General features: G+C 44.6%; 1 protein-coding gene across 1 annotated transcript in view; it reads left to right on the forward strand.

The window, feature by feature from the left end:
• Nucleotides 1–3,366: 3,366 nt before the first annotated feature.
• The window catches only part of LOC103361134 (wings apart-like protein homolog), a 45,985-nt gene continuing 25,617 nt past the window's right edge, over nt 3,367–23,734 (forward strand). Inside the window, exons 1-5 of the mRNA XM_008287142.1 lie at nt 3,367–3,673; nt 5,702–6,207; nt 12,129–12,882; nt 15,665–16,074; nt 17,809–17,933. Of these exons, the coding sequence (XP_008285364.1) occupies nt 5,724–6,207; nt 12,129–12,882; nt 15,665–16,074; nt 17,809–17,933 (1,773 nt within the window). The 5' untranslated portion in view covers nt 3,367–3,673; nt 5,702–5,723. The remainder of the gene's footprint in view (nt 3,674–5,701; nt 6,208–12,128; nt 12,883–15,664; nt 16,075–17,808; nt 17,934–23,734) is intronic.

Below are 23,734 nucleotides of genomic sequence, written 5' to 3' on the forward strand. Positions count from 1 at the left end.
CTGATGGTGGAACATCTTTCTACATCTGATGAGCAGAGCAGAGAGGAAAAACATTTTTTTCCAGTGTTGTTAACATCTGTGTACACTTGGAGGAATGTTGTTACGATTTGTGCGATTCTGATAAACAATCAAAGAATTGCAACTTTCTGTTTTTGTTTTTGGCTGATTTTTTTCATGTTATCTCAGCAGCAGACATCTCTGAGTTGTCTCTCCGTCATTCTGGTTCCACGGAGCTGCAGGACTTTAGATTGTAAAGAAAAATGAAGCTACAGTGAAGAAACATGTGAGAGGAACAAGAGAAATGCAAGAGTTCTTAAATGCACAATTTCCTATTAAAATTGCTATTTGTCAGGTTTTGTGCATGTTTTCTCCTGGTGTCCATAAATAAGCCTTCTGTATACATTAGTTCACAAAATGCAGAAACATTCAAGGAATTCTTAAGATATTTTTCCAACCATTGCTCCCATCACTGACCAATCTGACGTATATCTGCTCCGCCTGTTGTTGTTTGAACTCACAGCAAACAGCGAGCCTTTGCTTTGTATGCAGACGATGCTGTTTTGTTCTCCGTCAGATCTCAGCGGTCCGTCAGGAGTCTGTCACAGAAGCACAGAGTGAACCGGTCGCACTCTGAGGCCTCTGTCCTCCCCGAACCTTCATCTCCACAGACAGCGGCCTGATTGGGCCGGTGAGTCGTTTGGCTTCGCTCCTCTTTGTCTTCGCCAGAGTCAATCCTGCGGCTGCTATCTGCTGAATGTCAAAGGCCTAATTGTCTCTAAAGCAGACGCTGCCAGCACCGATGCCAGCCGCTGCGCCGGTTCATTCTGCGAAGCCGTGTGATGCCTGGACTCTCCAGGTGTCTCCCCGAAGCGCTGCCAGCTTCTCGACAACCAGGGGGCTGTTGGCAGTCCGAAGGAAACGCTCGGATCTGTTCTTTATTGTCAGGATCTCGAACCCCCTCGCGGTACCGTCGGTCCGATGGCTGGCAGGAAGGACGGAGCTGGCACAGGGGCCACGGCATGCCACGGCGGGACTGGAGCCAGGCTTAGCGCCCGGCAGTAACTCTTGGAGAGATTTTTGAGGTTTTGAATAAACGGGGACGGCTGCCAAGATGACCTGAGTGGCCCGAAGGAACAGACAGCGGCGGCAGGGTGCATGTCAACAAGCTCTGGGATTGTTTCGGGTCCGGTGGCAGGACAGCATTCAGCTCCGGAGCTGTTTCCACGAAGCTCCTCAGAACACAAGAGAAGCAATCTTCCACTGAATCACTCAGCTGGAGCGGTTTTGTTCCAGGAACGTTCTGAGAAAGTTCTGGTGGTGTTTTCAGTTTCTGTTTAGTTCCCAGAATGCTACTTTTTTAAATGATGTTCTGTGGAAACTTTGTGCCCTGATGTTCTTGAAACGCTTTCCAGATGTTTGTTGTCATGAAACGTTGTGAAAAGGTTTAATAGAATGTTTGTTACATTGTTGGAACGTTTTCTAAAGACGGTTCTGTCACTGAGGCTTTAAGAACATCGGAAGAACATTTTTTAAACGCTGCATTGAGAACATTCTTCCTCTGTAGCTGCGGAACATTGAGAAAGTTCTGTTTTGTTCATATATCACATTACTGGAACGTTTTCTCAAGGAAGTTCTGTCACCAAGGCCATAAGAACATTTGAAGAACATTGTTTGGTAATGTTGCAATCGGAAAGTTCTTTCTCTGTTATCGCAGAACATTGTGGGAACATTTTATAGAAAAATCTTGTCTAATGTTAAATTTCCTCAAATCATCCTTAGAACATTGCAGGCAAATGTTCCACCTTTAGCATTACAGGAATGTTTTATAAAAATGTCATTTGAGGCCTCGAGAACATGTGGGGAACATTTTCTGAATGTTGCATTGAGAACATTCTTCCTCTGTGATCATGGAACATGGAGAAAGTTCTGCTTTGTTCAGAAAAAGTTCTATTTTCTTCATTTATTGCACCGCTGGAGTGTTTTCTAAAGGAAGTTCTGTCATCTGAGGCCTCGAGAACATTTGGAGAATGTTTTTTTTAAATGTTGCATTGAGATCATTCTTCCTTTGTTATCGCAGAACATTGTGGGAACGCTTTACAAAAGAACTGAAGGCGAATTGTTTCGTTAATATGTCACATTACTGGAATGTTTTCCAAAAAAAAAAAAAAAAGGTTCTGTCATTTCAGGCCTCGAAAACATCTGCAGAACGTTTTTTTAATGTTCCTCGTAACTGCGGGACATTTTGGGAACGTTTTGCAAATGAATTGCAGGTTAGCTGATTTGTTGACCACATTACTGGAACATTTTCAGAGAAAGTTTTGTCGTCTGAGGCCTCGACTTCGGACATCTGGAGAACACGTGAATGTTCAATTGAGAACGTTCTTTGTCTGTGATTGCAAAACATTGTGAATGTGGTGTGATGTATTTCCCCAAAACATCCTCAGAACATTGTAGGTAAACGATTCCACCTTTATTAATTAAGTTCACTTATCAAAATCACTTTATTCCACATGTGTTCAGGAGTTTTGGGCTGAACTGCAGGCCGTGTAGCGTTTACTGAGCAGAGAGGAGACGAGCGTAGAAACCAACTGAAATGTTAGTTGTGAATTATCTGTAGTATGGAGAGTCACCATGTTCTCCCTCAGCATGAGGAGCACCACGAGGAAAAATGTTTAACACATTGATTCATAAATAATCAAAGAAACTCAACTTTTTTTTCTTTTTTTATATTTGCAATTTATGTCATTAGAATTGTGTCACACTACACAGAATATAATTTGAGTTCTCTTTACTACTCGAGCGATGATTTTGCTGTTTCCATTGAGGTCCAGAACTTTATGCTGCAGACAAAAATGAAATCAATTGTTCTAAAAAAAAATAAAAATAAAATCTGTGTTTATGTCATTGTTTTCGAAGCATGTCAAAATATGTTCATGCTGGAAGTGGATCCCTTTTCTCATTTTGCTCTGACTTGGAAGTGCAGAATTATTTATCCTGAAATGAACATCTTTTCGACTTTATCCGGAGTCCCTGAACGCGGCATGTGTAATGATAAGATTAATAAAGCTACTGGCGTGAAGTTTGAAATGTTACATACAGGCACTTCCGGAGAATTTTGAAAAATAAAAACAGCCAAAATGATGAACTTTGCCAGAAATCTCAAGAAATATTGAATTAACGTGATACTGGATTACATGTAGATAAAAGGGTACATGTTTTGAAATTGTTATGCTACATGCAAATTCGTCCATCTCAGGTATTCTTAGCTAAAACGTCTTTTCATGGGTTAAGTATATGCTTTTATTTTTAAGGGCAGATCGCGCAGTTTTCGCTTATGTGCTGTTGCTTCTCGTCAGCTTGACGCAGCGGGGGAGTCCAATGGAAGCCTTCGTCGCAGCCCGGAGGAGACAATCGAGAGCGATTTAGCCTGAAAAACGGAGTCCGTTTCTCCAGAAGCGGTTCTAAACCGAGTCTTTTCTCCGCAGTCTGGATCCGCGGTTCTCTCCGCTGCGTGTTTGCGTCTCTGATTGGCCGTGAACGGCGGCTGCTCGGCCTTGTTTATACTGTGCAGGGCAGCTTGAATCAGGGAAGCAGGCCCGGTCCTGTTAACGAGTTTAACGACCGTTTCGGGTCCGGAGTGTATTTCGTGTGGATCGGCCCTTTAGCTCACCAAGTAAGTGGGGATACCGACGACAGTCGGGGGTCGGTTTGGCGGCAGAAAGCGCTCCGTGCGCGGATGTTTTGGTTGTGGCGCGACGCGATGTCAGGTTGTAGTTATTGTTAGCCGTTAGCATCCCGCTAGCTAGCAGTTCGCTGGAGTGACGGCTGCTGTCTCCCTGTGTTGAGCTTCGTGCTAATGCTAACGGCTTAAACTGGAGTTAAGATACGCAACGCACATTTTAGAAACACAAACACACGCATTTACTGCCCGGTTTCTGCCACCTCCACCGTAGTATTTAGCCGTATTTCCATTAATTACTCCGTTAGCATCCTATCACTGCTGATAGCATCAACTTAGCACCTTTAGCACGCCGTCAAGCTAAGCTAGGTTAGCCTTGTTTTGTCAAACCAGCTGGCTGAGAAGTCCTCAAGCTGTTAGCTGCTAATTCTACCAAGCTACAAGGTCTTAATACAAACAGATTGCCTTAAAAATGATCGTCCAGTTTGCTTGTGGTCGAATACATTAAGAGGGCGATCGTTTGTGAAGTAATATGCAAATAAATCAGTGATTCCTTATAAACTGAGTTATCTAATCACTGGTTTCGTTTGCAAACCTATAAATAAATGCATTGCTGTTGAGGTGAACTGCAGAAACATGGAGAATCACATCCATGATGATGATGATGATGATGATGATGATAATCAGAGGTGTTGCTGAGATCTGGGAACACTGGGGACGAAACAATGGAAACCTTTAGATGTTAATCTGATAATTGCACCATTTCTGAGCTGTTTCAGAGTAAAATCAGTATAAAATGTGTGATGCTGTGCAAAGTAAGATCACATTATCATATCGATGAGTGCAGGGGAGCGACAGCAGTGCTGCCCAACATGTGTGCCTTGGAATTAGTCTTATTTATAATATTAAAGGTGTGCCCTGACAATAAGCTCGTTAATAAATTTAATTGACTAGTAATTTGGCTGACCGACCTTTTAAATAGTCCAGGACAACAGATGATGAAAGACACTTCGTCCATGACGTCTTATAACACATCACTACAATTAAATGACTAATAACAACAATCAGGCCAATTGTGCTTTCTGTGTTACTGATTTAAAATAATGTGTCCATAGCGTGATGATAGCTCATCTAACTGCAGCAGCTGACTGTGTTTTGTGATACTCGGCTGCTTGTTATATTTTATTTAATGATCAGAGAGCTTCTATATTTAGTCGAGGAGAAGCATCCGGACACAGAAATGTTTTTACTTGGTAAACAGACTTTCGCGAGCAGTAAAATAATAATCCTTTGTTTTGAATCAACTGTGTTATATTATGTTTCAAGGGCTTCAGCACAATCAGAATGACAGATGAATAGATCCGGAGCCTTTTAGTCCCGTAGCTTTTGCAACAACAAAGAAAAGTCGATAACTTTATTTATATGGCAGCTTTAAAGACGAGGGTTTACAGACAACACAAAAGCAGCACAACAGCATAAAAATGTAATATGTCGCTATGAACAGATACGAATCAAATATTAAAAGCAATAAAAAGATGACATCACTTCAAAGCAAGTTGTACAAATGGGTTGTAAGACGTGTCTCCTCAGGCTGGTAGCTCCTGCTGGCGAGTCACCTTTAGGGCCGAGTCTCCATTTTGGAACAGTCTGAAGGTCCACACCTGAGGAGGGCCTCACCTGAGAACCTATAGCTGCCATTTGGCTCGTATGGCATCAAAGTTCAGCTGCGTAGCTCGAAGCCAAACCCAGTAATGATCAGTAAAATCTGAAACTCAATTTAAAAAGAACAGGGAGCCAGAAGTGATGTGATATCGTCTGTTCCAACCAGAGAGACTGTGGAGGCGACAGAGACGCTTTGGTTTATGCCGGAAAGAACGCAGCTACAGCAGCCGAGTCTTGAGAGAATAGATGTTTTCTAGCAGGCAGTAATTTAATTCTGGAGGAGCATGTCCATGTCGGGCTTGTTAACAGCTCTTTTTAAGATCTGCTCTTCTTTCTCCTCTTTTTTTTTTTTCCCTTTAGAGAATATGACCCAGATGCAACAATGACATCCAGATTTGGTAAAACCTACAGCCGCAAGGGAGGGGAGGGCACGTCCAAGTTCGACGAGGTTCTGTCCACCAAGAGAGGCACCCTCAGCACCAAATGGGGCGACACCACCTACAAGGCCAAGGTGGGCTCCAAGCGCGCCGGCGCCCCCAAGAATGACTCTGTCCTGGAGGTTTACAAGAGGCCTCGTCCGTGCGGAGACGGCCTGGAAGATCCGTTTGGGTTCGACAGCGACGAGGAATCTAAACCCGTGTCGTCCCGCGGCGGCAGCAAGTCGTCGCCCGCCAAGCCGGCCTCGGCAGAGCCTCCACAGGCGCAAAGACCGGACGCTTCTCTGCACACGGGCAGCAGGTCCAGCTTCCAGGGAGCGTCCCACACTTCAGCGTCCGCTCGAGGGGCGTTGTGGCCGGGCGGGGACAAGAGCCAGCCCAGGATGGTGGAGGACACGGCTCGGTTCTTCAACAGCAGTGCTAGCATCGGTAAGACAGAGTTTAGAGACTGCAGAAGTGCATCTTTATTTCTTCATTAGTGCCTTTATTAGTCAGAGGTTACCAGAGTCCAAAGCGGTGACCTCCGCAGCACGACTAATTTAACCTGAACACCCTGCACAAAGCAAGTCTAACTAAAGCCAACTAAGCTTCCCGACTAGTCGCTTCGTGCTTGTTCCTTCAGCCTATTTTTCTGGGCCTTCAGTTTTACACGTCATTTTCAGGCCAAACTCAGAGGAATCAGTGCCCTTGCTTCTCCTGCGGCTCGCTGTCAGTGTCGCTGCTTTCAGCCCGACTTGTCCTCAGCTTTCCGTGACTGCTGCTGGCCACCTGCCAGGGACGAGAGCCACTCCAAGTGACTCGGAGCAGAAAGCCGTGACCCGGCGAGTGACATTTCCACAGCGTCGCCGCTGCATGCGAGTTAAAGCGAAGCACTTGCAGCAGCAGCAGCAGCAGCAGCCGTGTTATCTGCTTACTAAGGCTGGCGGTGTTGACTCAGTAAATATGATAAAATCCTTGACCAAACAGCTCTTTTGATAAAGTGTGCCAGTGCTGCCGAGCTGACTGATGCTACTTTCAGACCAGTATTTATATTTTCAAGAAGACTGAGGCACAAAGTTCGTTTTGCTGAGCTGGGACGCAAAATGTCTCGGCTGTAAATTAGGAAAGCAAATTTGAAATGTTGAGCTGCTTGTATTGTGATTATATATCCTGAAAGTGTGTTGTTGTGACAGCAGCTCAGAAATGTAAATCCAGCAGCTCGTTACCGAACTTTATCAGTCCTCATCGAGCAACAGCCCATGAGGATAAACCACATTATGGAGCAGTACGTACAATTTGCAGGCTCATCAGACGAGTACTGCTTTGATTAACATGAATTTGTGTTTCAGAAGGTAAAAGCTTCGCACTTAATGTGATCAAAAGTATATTTAAATCCATGTTCTGGGTGAACCGGCGTCCTGAGTGAAGGAATCCCTCAGGATTGGGACTGAGGCCAGTCCAGGTATTTCTCTGCTGATCGGCTAAAGCCTGATCTCTTTCCAATACGTGGTCGGATTGCTGCACGAGTGGCAGCTGTGAAACCCGCCTCACTGTCCTCTCGGCCACTTTTTAAGGGACGGTGCTGTGAGTGAACGACAGAAGCCGGCAGTTTGAGTTGATGATATGTCCGGATATGACAGAAATCCACTTGAGCAGCTGCTTCTCCGTTGTTTCAGTGACATTTCTCTGCTTCTGGTGTCACGGAGCCTTTAATATTTCATTCCCAATCCGTCCACAGCGTCCCAGTCACAAACTGGCCCGTCTAGATCCAGAGTAGGAAACCACTCCATCAGTAATGACCAAATAATGGGCTGTTTTGTGTTTTTAATGCAGTGTAATTGAGCAGTTGAACAAACTGACTCATTTAGGTAAACTGTGCAGCACCGGGGTGTCTCCGATTGAACTTTTCTGTTCTTTAAAATGCAATATACTTTCTAACTATGGCGGCACACCCCATTTCCAGTTCAGTTCATCACACTGAGACGCTACGCCCAGTCATTTAGAGGCTGCTCCATCGCCAGCAGCTTTTTATTTGAAACATGTGTTACGAACGAGACTTCTGGCTCAGGTCATCCATAGTGGCCGTTTATCGTCATATGTATCGGCCCCAATAAAGATTATAAGTTAATCCCCCCTCCCTTTTTCCCCCAACATCTGTTGGGAAGAAACCCATTCTTGAGGATCCTGTTGGGAAAGTTTCTCTGAGATGCCAGGAGTCAGAAAAGAGCCTTTTTCTGCTACAATATGAAAGCTAGCATCTGTTCGTTACAAACTCTCTCCTGTTGGGCTCTGAAGCTTTGAAGTGTTTTCTGTCACTGTTTCAGACTCTTCTGAGCTCATCCACTGTGTTTGCATTGAGAATCCCGGTTATGATCAGGTTTTTTGCGTCAGTGCGTGTAAACATCGTGTACCAATTTAAGAAACCAGTTTTGAGAATCATGAGCAGGCTAGCTGCAGTACTCTGAACGATGCCTGGACTGTTGCATGTCTACATCTTAACCTGAATTCAGAAATATGCATAAACCTTTATTCCAGTTTTGGGGACGTACATTACGCTAACGCTGTAGACGCTTTCACCTGCGACAGATCTGTTCCTCCTGCTGCTGTTTCTTCTCGCATGCTGCTCTGCTCATAAGCACATTTTCTTGTGGTTACTCAGCTCCATCATGATGCCTTTATCCCACCAGTTACAGCTGCGTATGTTCATCCACCGCTCACTAACCTGACGTCCGCTAAAATTAGGACAATCAACGTTTTGTGTAATTTAAGTGTCCCGCTGCTGGAAAAAAAAGATGGACGGGCCAAATCTGCAACGCGTACCGAGCCTCGTCAGTCTCAGGTGCAGGAATGTAAAAAAATTAAATTTCCAGTTCAGTCGTAAACATCGTCGGTATCCAAATCCTGTATTTCTCATCTATACGAGGATGTGAATAACCAGATTTTCATATAAATGCCACATCCCGAAATGATCAAACCAAGACGAGCCTCATCGCTGGGATTCTGGTGGTGCATGTAAACACAATCTGCCACCATCGTTGACTGTTTGGCAGGTTTTCTGGGAGTGTTGTGAACTCGTTTTCAGCCGTCCTCGGTTTGTTTCATCCTCGGCTAAACTGTGCAAACCAAACACTCGACTGGCTGACTGAGTCCTTCGACCTTTGCAGCATTTGGTGCTTGTGGGTGTTTGTACCTGGTTCGATACTGACTTTTTTTCTTTCTTTTTTTTTTGCTGTGCAGTTTTCTGCAAACTCATGAGACAGTCTGACACCCACACGAGCTGAGACACATAACCGACACCGAGCCCCATCTGGCGCACGAAGCCAACCAGCCAAACTCTCATCTTTGCACGTTGCCGAGGTGTCACCTCTCCAGACTCTGTTATTTTTATCTGCCCGTTTGAAGGAAAAATTGAAGCCACACGGGGTGAAGTCCTCGATTTGAGTTATCAAACGGCTTCTAAAGCTGCAGAACCAAAGAAAATCGACTGAAATCGCGGCCACTCTTTTTAACCAATCGATTGGTTGCGGGGAAAACAATCTGTAGATGAACTAAATGTGCCACAGTGCTCTGACTGCTACTAGCCATGGTAGCCTACATGAGGTATAAACAAACATAAAAACGCTATTTTTGCAGTATATTAAATCAGTTATATGTGGTTATTTTATACTGAAATGATTGTGATAATGTGATTTCTGGAAATATACCAACTGGTAATCCAGGACAGGAACTATTGGGGAATAAAACACAGACGAGTTAGCTGCTGCTTTTACAGGATGTTGGTTGTTGATACACAAAATGCTGTTTGCAAAGTTTACACTCGACCCTTTGGCACAAAATGCAGCCACACTGACGACTTCTTTGACATGGTTGGACTCCGAGTGAACATTCAGTAAATACACATGAGGTGGATCTAGCAGCCGCCGTTGAATTGGGCCAGTTCAAAGTTGTGAAAACTCGGGGGTGTTCACGAGTAGTGTGCACCTCCTGCCACCAAGATAATGGATTAACCCTGTAAGGAAGTTGATGTAGAGCTTTTCTCCTTATGACTGTCACGTTGGTGATAGCACAGCCAACGAGAATCTGGTCAGACGAGAGCGTATCGACCAACCGATCGACACCGCAGCCCTTATAGCTTCAGATCAATACTTTGTGAGCAGCCTTGCTAATTTCCTCACATCCTGCAGAACGTCCGGTGTGTCATACAGGCCGGCCGCCGCCGCTGCTCTGCCATCTGCCGAGGAACAACTGAAACTGTTAATCACCGGCGGCACATTTTGCAATCGTAGCAATGATGTGGCGCAAACAAAACAAAACCCCCTTTTTTTTTTTTAAAACTCAAAACAAGAGCTTATGTGGATTTCTGTAATCGGGGCGTGAGGGTTGCATGTGCACACTGAAACGGGATTAACAGCAGATACTCCAAAGGCCTCGAACCTCTTCTGAGGAGACGCTTGTGGCTGTCGGGGCTTGACAGATGAATCAGTCGAGCTAAACTTCTTCTCGAGTCCTGAAGTGCACTTGATGAGGACTCGCTAATTTAGTAGTTTTGCTCAAAACCTGATGGACACTGAGATGAAAGCAGAGTTTTAGAAGTTTTTCTGTTTGCTTTTTTACATTATTGCGTCGCTGTCGGCCTTCAGCTACGACACGTTTCTACACCGATTGGCCCTAACTCGCTCTTCAAGTGTTTTATCTGTTGTGAGTTTTTATTTTTCATTTGTCAAATAAGGTCTGAGTCGGGTGGCGAAGTAGTGAAGTGGCCTACTTTCCAGTTGTGCCACCCTTACGCTCTGACAACACAGCCTTCAAATAAAAACCACAGCTCCCGTTTAGAGGAAGAGCAGATATTCTTTGATGATACGCTGTGAAGCAATTTCTTTTTTCTTTTTTTTTTTTCCTGTCTCTGCCGCCCGTTTGTTATCTGCAGAGGCAGTAATGACCAGAGGGGTGCTAATAACCAAAGTGTTGTCCTGGCAAGTGGCTCCAGAGCCGTCGGATTTTCTCCAAGAATTACGGCGACGGGCAAATGAGTGTTTTGATATGAAACTTGGCTGTTGTTCCAGCTGTGCCTGTTGACTGTGTGTGTGTGTGTGTGTGACCTGCTTCTGAGTGTGTGAAGGTGCTTTTCGAAATGGTGCAATCATTTGGTGCGCCGTCTTTCTGCTGAGACGTCTGTAGAGGCTGGCGACGAGCCGCGTTGTGGGCACGGTGCTGTTTCAGTGATGCACCAGGTGGTGTTCTGCAGGTTGCACGTCGCCACTATTTGCTGTGAATCTATTCTGTTGATTTATGAAAGTAAGATTTGGTTGTTTTTTTGTTTTGCCCCGGAGAGAAAGTCTTAGTGGAGACCTTGTAAACTATATAAATATGGTTTTGTAATGAATTGACAAGCACCCACGAGAATTCTCCACAACAACTTGCAGTCAGATTCACAATATGCAGAACATTACACGACAAATGTCGCCGCAAATGAGAGGATGTTCTGCTTTGTGTCATCGTTAAATAACTTTTGTTTTGAGCAGTGTTGCTTGGTTGGGAGTTTTCACAAATACTTGGATATTTCATTCACCGAACAAGTGATTTAAGCCAAAAAGACAAACACATGAAATTCTGAAAATAATCTTTAGCTCCAGTCAGTGTTTTAGTAATTAACTGAATATTATTCATGGTTCTTGCGACCTGTTTGTGCAAATGTGAGCTCTGCTCGTATTTCCGCACACAGAAAACAGTCCACGTAGATAAAATCACCTGGTTTCACCTCAGAATGCTTTGGTTCACTCTTATCAAAGTCGTTTTTGTCACACACCTGCTGAGTGGAGACCAGAGGCTTCTCTGTGCACGGCTACCGAGCTAGCGGCTAGCGTAGCCTGCATGTGAGATGTTTAGGGAACATCAGTAAATTATAGTGTCCACTGATTAGCAAATTCAGGGACGTGAGGAGTGTTGGATGCAATTTTAATTTTAATTGACCTCTAGAAAATGTTCTGAATTAAGGCAGAACTCCACTGAATCAACTAAACGATTGTGATCTCAACAGCTGGGCAGTTCTACCGTTATGTGTGTTTTGTTTTTGAGTCCTGTCTTTATGTTTTCATGCTAATTAACCAGAACTAGGATCTTAAAGAGGAACTACAACTACTTTGTACATGACAGGTGGTTGTGGCTACAGGTACAGCTAACCAACCGTGGTCACACTCAGCTATGATGTTGGGCTGGATCAGAATCATGACGTGATGGGGGTTTAAAACGATAGTTTATCAGTGCTGCACCGTTATTTCATCCAGGATTTAATGTGAATTTTCTCTTCAAAAAGCTGAACTCTGTCAGTTGGTGTTATTTTGCAGAACTGAGTTTGTTTTCTTTTTTTTTAGGGAAGTCTAAGCAGAGCTTGTCTTCGTTGGAGAACCAGCACAGCTACTCGTGGTACCAAAATGCTTCCGAGAGCGACAAGAAGCCCCTGGCCCAGACCACCACCCTGAAGACGGGGTCCAAGGCCGAGCCCGCCTACGACTCCTGGGATGTTATCATGGGCTTCCGCCCGCCTTCACCCACCCAGGAACCCCGCAACCCCGCCCCCACGCTCTCCTGGGCCACAGCGGGCGTCACCGCCGGCGGCTGCGACCCGGTCCAGACCCGGCACCAGAAGCCGCCCTCTCCTCCACGGCTCCAGAGCCTCATCGAGAGTGACGACCTGGGCGGCGACCCCGACCTTCTGGAGACGTCAGATTTCTCCCAGACCTCCACCTCGTCGTCACTTGAAAGAAACTCTAACTGTCGGACATACCGGAGGCCCAGCAAACAGGGCTCTGGCAAAGCCTCGGACTCCAGCGGCTTCGCGAGCGCCGTTTTTGGCACGGATCTTCCCAAATCCACGTCCGACGGCAGTAATAAAACGTCAGGTAGCGGTGGAGGTGGAGGAGGGAGTCGGGGCAGGACGAGGGACTACACAGTGCTGCACCCCTCTTCAATGTCAATGTGCAACGTCACCATCCAGGACCGAGGGGTGGAGGAGTTTAGTAATGATGCAGCGCCCTCTAGTGGTAGCAGTAGTGCCGGTTCTGGCAGCACGACACAGCTAGGGGAGGCAGGGTGGCAGCGCAAGAAGACGGAACAGCAAAATACAAGGTAGGATGACACAAAGTGAACATTTCAGTGATAGATTTGATTGGAGGGCGGCAAAAGTGAATGTAGAATATGTCTACTTATTATATAAAGACTAATGAAAGGGAAACCAGAGCAGCTTCAGTGGAACTAATTCTGCAAATCTCTGGAGGGATAGAAAGATATTTCCTCATTTGGTGTTTCCATGAAGGTTGGTGAAGAGTCCTTCAATAGATGCCCGGTCGGGATCTTGTTAAACATGAACTTCAACACCAAAAGTGTTATTGTTTTGATGTTAAGGGGTTGAGGGTTCTGGGTTTTCCTTTAATTTGTCACTTGTGTGTAGATCATCCCTCAGACTGAGGTTCAGAGTTCATTCTTGACTTTGGAAAAACAGAAACTTAAAAATATTGCATCTATTTAGAAAAACAAATCGAGCACATAATCGTCATTTGCGTAGCAGTTCCTGTCACTGAACTATGTTTTTCAAACGTGGTTTTTCAAGTCAATCTTTAAATTCATTTTTTATTGCGTAAGTGTCGGGATGTAAGGATGGCGTGAACGTGTAAAGCCACTGACGGGACAGTTTGAACACTGGGCGCCATGTGCTGCAGAACAAATCTCCTAAATTGCAGCCTTTGCTCAGATGTTTCCAGAATTATTAATGACCTTTGAAGCTCAGATTTAACTGCTTAGCGGCGAATACGCTCACGAATAGCAGCGTTAGCAGCGAAGACGACGGTAGTGAAACTCCGTCGGCGCTTGTTGTTAAATATTTTCCTTTAAAACAACGTAGCGGCCCATTTTGCAGCGTGATTGTTTCAGGCAGCAGCGCCGTTACTCTGTTATGACGCTAGCGACAACCCTGACTGTAGCAGCAAGAGAGCAGGCAGAGAGCATTGTGGGAGTTTAACTAGCAAAGTGGCACCATGAGAAAGTCTCCTGTGGTGCTTGATGCCGACAGGACGGAGCTCTGGGTTTGTGTGCTTTAACGTGGTGACTGTCTGAGCCGGTGAGCGAGTTCAGAGCAGCGACATCACGGGTTCATTTTGTGTTATTGATTATTGAATTACTAAATGATAAGGAACTAAGAAAACAGGTCAAAACATTACATCCCTACTGAGTGCACTTACTGAATATACCAGGCAGGGAAACTGTCCTAAAGGATTAACCAGCAATAAATGACATTACACGTTGTCGCCTACTTTCTGCGTTACTTTACTATTTTAGAGACTTTCTGGAAATGCTCCTGTTTTAGTTTGAGAACTTTGGGGTTGTGTTTTAGTTTGGATGGCCAGAGATGAAGACATTCTGACTGTCTGATTGGCTTTAAATGTCACGACGTGTTGTTCTCTGATTCATCACACTCCTGTCTTGTGACCGGTTTTTCAAGGAAAACAAAGTCATCAGCCGTGACTACCAGCGTTTAATTCATCATGGATAATGAATTACAGCAGTTTGGGTACTTATTGTCTGTGCTGGCAGCTGTTGCACGGTTTAGTTTTCAGTGTTGATGTTTTTTTTTCTCTGTAGTATGTTCGTCTACCAACCCCCTGCTTCAGGTTCGTCCAGGCGTGTTGGGATGCACGGAGATTATTTCAGAAATGCTGGTCTGGATTTGAGATCATTTTGGCTTTAAAATGAAAACACATCAGTGTGGATGTAGCCCCAGTTTGCAGGACTCACACATTGATCTCGACTCCACAAATATCTGTTTTTGTTCAGCCGGGTTCACGTACGGTTTCTCGCGCTTCTGTCGGAGGTTCAGAGTTCAAAAGATGCTGAACGTGCCAGCCTGAATCAGTGTGAAGTTTTGCCTCCGACGATCCACAAAAACACCCAGAATATTTATAATTTACACAGAATGGTGCAACCGCTGAAAAAACAAGTCTTGGGTTGGAATATTTCACTCAGTGCAAACATACAACCCACTTCAATAAAGAGATAAACTGATAAGGGATGTACACAAGAGTTTACCAAAGTAATAGCTACTTACGTTAGACGCCACCGACATTTCATTCGTGTCTGGCTGAGGGGCTCTGAATGGTAGCACATGGTTATTTCAGGAATGCAAAATACATTCAGCCAAGCCTGCTGTCGGATTTTTAGAACTCGCCTCCAGCTACTTTCTGAAAGATCTGACTGAGAAATTTTATCAAAAGGGAAAAATCCATAAAGCAAATGGCTGAAAATGTAAGTAAATATGTAAACTATGTGTTTGCTCACACAGGGCCACGAGGACGCGTTATTACTCTGTGAATAACCCGTTCGCGTAGTCGTTCATTTACATCTTTTACATATTTTCATCCCTCACCGTGGCGTTGGAGCAGCGTTTCATTTTCCCCTCTTTGCAGCGTTACGGCCTCCATTCACCCTCGCTCCGCTTTAATCTATCAGGCCATTCTGCCAAGGACGGCCAACGCACAGTCATTTTATTTGGGTTGAAACGACCAAGGTCACAGATCAAAGTGAAGCCATTTCTCAGTGTCACACGAATTTTCCTCTTGAGTTTTTGAAATGCTGCGAGAAAGAATTTTTTTTTTAATTAAGTCTGCTTTCATTACCTGGCTCGAAAATAATAGATTAGTTTCTTCACCAAGGAGAAGTCCTGTGAAAGTATTAATTAGAATTTGGCAGCTTGCTGTTTCATGTCAGCTAATCTGAAACACATTACACCGAAGCCCGAAGTTGGAAATAAACTGGACAGGTGTACACTTGGAAGGCACCTGAGCCTGCATGTTGTTTTTTAAATTGATTTGTGTGAAGGTTTTGTGGCTGCAGAATGCTAACCGTGTTCCTCTCCCAGGTTCCGGCCGACCCAGACCAAGTCAAAGAAGGACAGTAAGCTGGACCTGTTCGGCTTTGAGGACGCGGACGCCCACCAGGAGGAGGACGGCGCCGACGGCAGAGACGGCCAGTCCAGTTACAAAATCAAATACTTCGGCTTCGATGACATGAGCGACAGCGACGGCGCCGAAGACGACGACGACGGCTTGAAAGAGAGGAGGAGGGCCAAGAAGGCTGCTGCCGCCGCCGCCGCTGCTGCTGCTGCTGCTGCCGCCGCCGCCGCCGCCAAGGTAGCCCCGGTGGTTACCGTAGAGGAAATGCTGACCGATGAGCCGCCAGATCCGTTCGAGATGCTGGAGATCCGGGAAAGACCGACAGTCAAGGAGAGCAAGAAGAACTCTGAGAGGATGGAGAGCAGGATACGAGCAGGTCAACACACCACACACAGACACAGATGTTTGTTCTGCTTAGTTGAGTTTTATTCAGTCTGGAGGCTGAGGAAGCAAATACTTCTTTATATTTTTAATAACACAGTGTTATGTTAGCAGGAATGAAATGAACCAGGTCATAGCTCTTCTTCAGCCAATCACAAAAACAATCTGGATGTTATCTGCAGATGGACTGAATGTGACTCCACCGCCACCTGCTAGCGCTACCTGCTAGCCGTGTTAGCCTAAATTAATCCATAAACAACAGAAAAGGCTGCTATTTACAGCTTATTAAATCATGTTAACCTAGTTATTCAACAACAGGCCATATTTATGTGATTTCTGAAAGAAGATTAGCTGGTGATCTCAGCACAAGAACCGTTAGCCGAGTTAGCTGCTGCTTTTACAGGATCCGACATGTTGGTGGTTGAGCTGCGATACATGAATTGCAAATTGAACCATTTAGAAGTTTAATTGGAATTAAGAAGCAAAAATAATACAACATTATGATAGATGAACTAACAGGCTGTCATTTAAGTGCTGTGATATGATTTGGATTTGGTCACCTTTTGTGAAAAACGCACCAAAAAAAAAAAACTGATCAATTTAGTTAAATATTTGCTCCCTCAGTGTCCTAATGCGGATCAGTTTTATCTAGTTCTCGACAAAAGATGAAAACCAAAGTGGTTAAAAGGCCGAGTGTTGTTTATTCCTTTAGAAAGCGATGAGAAAACAACACACAGTCACATTATACGAACCGTGTGACCAAACTGAATTAGCTGGCCGGGCTGCATCTGAAACTGGAATCTAAGACTTAAACCAATAAACAGAGGAGACAACGCTCCACAGAATCCTCACACATGAAACACGATTCTGCACGCGAAGTGAAGGAACTAAACAACCAGTAACGTATGAATGAGTGAACCTTTGTGCTCATTCATTTCTTCACTAGTGTGCGTCACTCAAATGTGCCCCACCAGAACCTGACTGCAGTTACATTAGTTCTGCTCAAACAAACGCAGCAGGGACCAGAAACAACATAAAAACCCAAATGAACCGACTCGCTGTTACAACTAAAGCTAAAAAAGTTTTTTAGGATTAGATGAACAGAGTTCGATTAAATCAGTCCATTGTGAGTCTTTCAACTGTTCACACTCGACCCACATCTTCCACTTTGCGTAACGAGGCTACCACGAGAACTATGCTGTATTTCTGGTTCCGCGGATGACCAGGGGTCATCTCCTTTGTATTTGTGTGTACGTATAAACAAAGCCCACACACTGGCTCTAATATACCAGCGCAGACTACGAACCCACTCCAACAACAAACGCTGCTCCAGCTTCTGTTCTTGTGAGCTCATCCTCAGCAGCGGCTCGCTGTGTGAAGTGTCAGAGTGGTGTCAAGCTCGTCTCAACAACAGTTTTGCACTTTATAGAAATAAAAAAATAAAAAACAAAACAGAAGAAAGCGTTCGGTTGCTTCTTTGATCTGATTCTTGAAAGTCGTTGTTAAAACAGATTTATCGGAGCAGGATGTAGCAGCAGAGATCAAAAGTGCAAATAAACTGTTGTAATAAGTGCTGCAGAGCCGTAGCCGCATGCCAGTCATGCCTTGACAAGATAATCTGGCTCCCAGTGATCCCAGTCCAGTGCAGTGGTTCGTCCTGACTGACTGGAACGTCCTGTTGATGCTGACTGTGCGTTTGTGTGTTTTTTTTTTTTTTTTATGTCTGCAGACGTCCTGGACTTCTCGGAGGACGGGCTCAGGGTGGTGGCGAGCGGTCCGAGGAGGACGCCTCAGGGCAAGCCGGCCGAGAAGAACCCGGACACCTTCCGGAGGATCTTCAGTGCACACAAGAAGGTCAGACGCTGCAAAGTCACGCGAGGAACAGTTGTGTTGATTTTTGAACAGTCTCTGAAATGTCAGTTAGCAAAAGCTGGAGGAGAGGAGGCGATTCAGATGACTGGCTACATCTGTTCTGGTTGACGTGGTCGTATTTTACTACATCACCTGAAGGCTGAATATGCTTTTGGGAACCGCCTTGTGAAGCGCCAAGCCAGCCACGTATGCTCCTCAGTGTGGATTATTAAGTAAATCAGTCAAATATGACCTTTATTAAAGCGTGAAACAGTTTTCTCATACGTTTTTAAGCATTTACGTCTTTTGAGCTCACATGCTCTGAACTCAACCTCCAACCGGCCACGGGAATCAGAAGGTACTCAGAAATGCGAAAACATTGCTGCTTTTTCATGGAATTTGTCGACCGTTCGAGAAACGCTGCGTGACATCAACAATGCGCCCCTTTAGAGAGGACGGCGCGGTTGTTTATTTGCGAGTACTTTGGACGTTTCTGCACGCAAAAGCGGAGAAGCTTTTCTTTAGTACTTTAGATTTGTTTCGAGGAAAGCTGCGATCTAAACGGGGCTTCAGTGAATCAAATTAAATCTCTGTGAACTAAAATTCTCAATCAGTTGTTCATGCGGGAAAAAAAAACAACAAACGTGTCGATGAAGTAAATGTTGTGAACTGGGTGCACTCTACTTGCAGCGTTGTTATCCTTAATGCACTCTGAATCAGCATTTAGACCTCGTGTCTGCAGCGTTTCAGGTTATTTGAACCTGGTTATTTTCTACTGAGGTTGTCGTGGCAGCTCAGACAGACCAGCGTGCATCTGGACACTTATCATCTAGTAAACTAGCACAAGAGCTATTGAGGAAAACAACACAAGACAAGCTAACCTGCTGTTTTTAATGATGATCTGCAACGTCTACATGTGACTTTTTGGACAAAATGCAGCAAGACGTCTTTGAGCTGGTTGATGTGGAGCTTTTAAGATGAGAATTTAGTCGGATGAGAGCACATCGACTCATCTTGATTTACACCCGGTCTTCAACGCTGCCGACCATAAAACGTTGATGGACGCGCTGTCGGCTCACAGCCGCGGTTCAACTTAAACATTATTCTCTCGTTTCTTCATAAAGCAAAAAAACTTAAAATAACAGGATTTGACATCTAACTCTTCTTTCAACATATTTCTGCCTTCAAGCGTTCAGCGGAAGTCCTCGGGGTGTTAATTTATGTAGCGTGAAAGTATAAAACTTAATCTTTGCTAACCTACTGAAGTCTCAGAATCGGCTGCGTGTCTCTTTTGTCTTCAAAAGAGATCAAATAATTCTGGGAAACTTCAGCACATCTGGGTCCTTCTGTCTGTTTGAAGTAGTTTAATGAAATGTGCTAACCCCCGACTGTACATTTCAAAAAAGAGATGTACCTGTGGGGACGCGACTGTCCACCTACGCCCGGCATGACTCAGTCCTGAGTGTGTGTGGGCAGAGCGGAGGAGTGTGTTTTATTCATGCACGGACGAGGGGAGGGACCGAGCTGCTTCTGCACATCTCTGAACTGCTTGTCTTTTATTTAACAGCGTGCTAATGGCCTGTCACGCCCCGGTTCACGGAGCAGCCCGGCTGGAGATCAGACTCTATTGATCTCCCAGCAGCCTGGTGCCTTTTTATAGTGGAGACGGATCAATGCCGTCAGTCCACAGCAGCGCTACTGCAACTCCAGAGTAACTCACTGTACGTGAAGTGTCAGCGCCTCATCCTCCCGGTTATCTTTAGCTCCTGCGTGCAACTCGCCGCAATTAAAGCCTCACATCAGGTGAAAAAAAAAAACAGGCGGGAATTGCACCGATAATTTGATTTACTCGTGTTGTGCTGCGGTTGTTAATTAGAGCTTTGCTGCAGTTTGTGTAGTTTTGCAGAGTTTGTCTTAATGAGCCTCGCTTCATTACGGCGGCTTGTTAATTGTGTTCTTCTTAGTTTGCGGGCGTTTCGACTTTGTTGGGGGGGAAAAAAGTGACGCGTGATTATAGTCGTAATTAGAAAGACAAATTCCTGCGTTCAAATTAGTTTTGTAGGAGCGGCTACGGATTAGTTAGAACGCTGTAATTTGGATGCACGAGTCTCTGCCTCCGGTGTTTATATCACAGTTTGCATATTATTGCAATTTTTCATCGCCGGCTTTCTCTCCGTGTGCTGATTTCACACCTTATCTCTGAGAATCTGCTGACGCCGAGGGCCGATTCAACGCTGCTTTTCCATTAACTGACCATTTTAAATGACCACGTTGCACACTCATGAATTATCTCACTATTTTTCTTACCAATTGAGGCGCAACTCAACATTTTCACCGCAAATATGACGTTTAAATCTCTCCTTTTTAGTCAGTTTGTCAGGAACACAGGTTCAGACGACTGTTTTGTTCTTAAGGATCATCTGGAACATCGAGCTGGTTTTTAAATGTCGTCATGATTTCTGATTCCTTACTGTTTAGGTTTGCTGCTGCCTGGGGTCTTATTGGTCTTATTGTGCGTTTTAGTTTGTAACGTCTATACTCTTGCACTCTTTGCCATAAATGCATCTTGTGATGCTGCTGTTTTATCGCATCTCAGTGTTTACTACGCTGGAACGCAGAGACTCGTGCAGTTTAGAAGCTGCAGAGTGTAACCACGGCTGTTTCCTGAAGCTACAAATCATAGATGTTCCCTGAACGCCTCTCGTGTCTCCATAGACGCTACGAGGGATCTGTGCACAGAGAAGCCTCTAGTCTCCGCTCAGTTAGTGCAGCGCAGCAGCTCGGACCTAAAATTAGTTTGGAAAAAGCGTTAAAAGTGTTATAAAGAGTGCTAAATGTCCATGGATGGCGTTTGGATGGAGGTCGAGCACTAATGAAGCTGACTGACAAAAGAACAGTTTACGTAGGAGGGCAGGGTGATGTACTTCAAAACTGCACAACTTTATTGGTGCAAATAAAAAAAAAAGAACAATTTCTTTTCCATTTAGCAAGCAGCTGTTCCTGATGTGCATTAAAGCTACACTGTACTAAAGTCAATAGTGCATCAGGTGTAACTTGCTTTCTGACAGTTTGTTTAATCAAAAGGCATTTCAAATGGAAACGGACCGACACATCCTGAGCGTAACAACGCACAGTAAAGTAGAGCTGCTTTGCAACATAAACGTTGCTGAGTCGGTTTCTTTGGTGTCACCACCTCGTCAGTCGAAGCAGACGCCTCCTCACGTGCTGCTGCGGCTTCGTCGTACTCCAACAAGTGCTTTTGCTTTAAATCGTGAAACAAGTTCGTCGTGTTTCCTAAAACGCAGCTGATACCCGCTGACAAAGAACGAAGGATTCCAACTTTCCTGATTGAGAACAATTCCTGAAGATTTTTCTCCAGTTTCACTTGTAGAAGTTTGTTTGTTCTTGTTTTTTTTTTTTTTTTTTTTTGTGGTTTTGTCTGCAGCTTATTCTGCTCCGTTTATGACATCCCTGTAGCCTACAGCGCCACCTTCTGACGACACTACGCACCCCAGAGCGGTTGAAACACAGTTTCTTTATGTTTATTTTATAAGTTTGCTTTAAATTCGCCTGACAGCCATATGGACGTGTCGTTTGATCAGACCTCCTCCTCCTAATGAGGCCAGTGTTTATACTTGAGCAGCATCCCCCACATAATCAACATCAGACTGAAACAATCAGGACAGTTCCTCGTGTCCCGTCACCTCCAGTTCGCCGCTCCTCTTGTCTTGTGCTGACTTTAATCAGCAGAAAGTCCACTTTATGTAACGCGAGTGTGGAGCCGCCCGCCCTGTAAGAGCACTGTTTGATGTGCTCCGGTCCTGTGGCCGTCTGAAGCCTTTGCAGAGGCAGAGATAACTTTGTTGTTTGGAGTTCTCTCTGAGCACCTGCAGAGAACTTTTGAAGTGCCAAAGTATAAAGTTAATTTCCTCTGCATCTGCCCGCTGCAGACGAGCAGTATTAGCAGCCACAGCGCCCATAGGAGCATAATAACGTACTTAATGTACTCTCATTCGCTCTTGTTATCCAGTTTCATGCCCTGACTCTTAAAATAACTTCCCTCCCTCTCAGTTGAATAATGCGCTCTGTCCTCTCCGTCTCCATCGCTTTCTCTTGACCACGCCGTCTTGCTTCCTGCCTCCCAGTGCGGCGCTCTCCGCCGCCACGTCCTCCTCCCCGCCGCTGTTTTATTATACCGTCTTTGCCCAACACGGCGGATTCCGGCTCTCGCTCCGTCTTCCATTAACATAATTGAGAACAAGAGCCGAGTTGAGCTCATTATAAAAACAATAGCCCCTGGAAGTGACCGGCCTACGGAGGAGTCGTCAAAAACTCAGCCTCAATTACAATAAAACTGTGCATCAGTGGCGTCAGCGGAGCCGAAGTGTTGTTAGGTTATTCAGCTGAGGACGCTGGGAGATATTAGATGTTACCGTAATGACAACACGTAGACAGGCTCATCCATATTTAGGAGATGATGTCGGGTTTATTTGAGGAATATTTTAATGGGATGAGTGCGGTTATTACATCCATAACAATGACCCTCTCCAGCGCTCTAATGTGCTCCTTTTGCGCTGTCGTACCATAAAGACTTTAAACCCGTTCGTCATCCCATCGTCATGTTGACGTCGCCGACTCAGGCTGGCTGTCATCTGAGACGGTGGTTAGCGGCTTCGCTTCCTGTTTTTAAACATATATCATTCACAAAATTGGCGATATTAACAAAAGAAGCAAGAAAAATGGAAAAACAAGTTGCCTAAATATTCCAAAATCTGATGAGCAACGAAAAGAATTAAGAAAACAGTACGACTCTCCTCCAGTTTCTGGTATCTGAAGATCTTTGATACTTAATGTTGAGATCAGATCGGACTTTATTAATCCTGAAAAGAATAGATAATAATATTAATAATAAAAAACAAAGTCACTTTACATTAAGGGATGCAGTGCCTAGAGGAAAAGTAATCAGATATAAGTGGAAAAACGTTAGTGAAAATACGATAAATAAGCTAAAAGAAGTGTATCGAATGAAAAGGTAAGATAACATACGCCGTTATTAATCCCTCAGTGGGAAAATTTGCGAGTTTACAGCAGCAGAGATTGTGCAAACGTTTAAGAAATATACTAATAAAATAAAAATAAACCAAGATATAAGTGAGAAGTACTGCTGGCTGTGGTGATGTGATCAGCCTGAACCCTGCTGGGATTTAAAGGCACAAAGATTATTATAATCACTTAATTATCACCCATCACGCAATTATGTAAAGGTTCAAGGTTATTGTCCTGTTGTTCTCATGTCAACAGAATAAAGACGAGGCAGAAACTGCAAAACAATAAATAGACTTGGAAATCCACACCGAATGCAAATGTACAAGTGTGTGATGGTGAGTGCTGACCTCCATTAGGCGTATCGATGGCACTCGGGATGGAACGGACGTGGAGGCTTTTAGTCCTGCCAACAGATTCTCTGCCGGAGGGTAAAATCCTAAACTATCCTGAACTCTTAACGGTTACGTTCATCAGTGGTTAATCCATCTCAAATCAAATCAATCTGACGTAAAAGAATGTGTGTTTCCGTAAAGATGACAAACGTCTTGTTTTAAACGCCAGAATAATGAGAGAGAAGGTTTTATTGCTTTCTTCAAAGTCAGAAGTTTACATCCACTGAGAATACGACGCCTTCAAACTTGGCTGGTTTCTTCAGATGTTCCATGTTGTCACCAAAGGAAGCAGCGTGTTCGAGGTGTGCCTTAGAATACATCCACAGGTGTGCCTCCAATTAACTCACATGCTGTCAATTAACCAAT

The sequence above is a fragment of the Stegastes partitus genome, unplaced genomic scaffold, assembly GCF_000690725.1.
Source record: "Stegastes partitus isolate 25-593 unplaced genomic scaffold, Stegastes_partitus-1.0.2 Scaffold488, whole genome shotgun sequence".
NCBI classification, from domain to species: Eukaryota; Metazoa; Chordata; class Actinopteri; family Pomacentridae; genus Stegastes; species Stegastes partitus.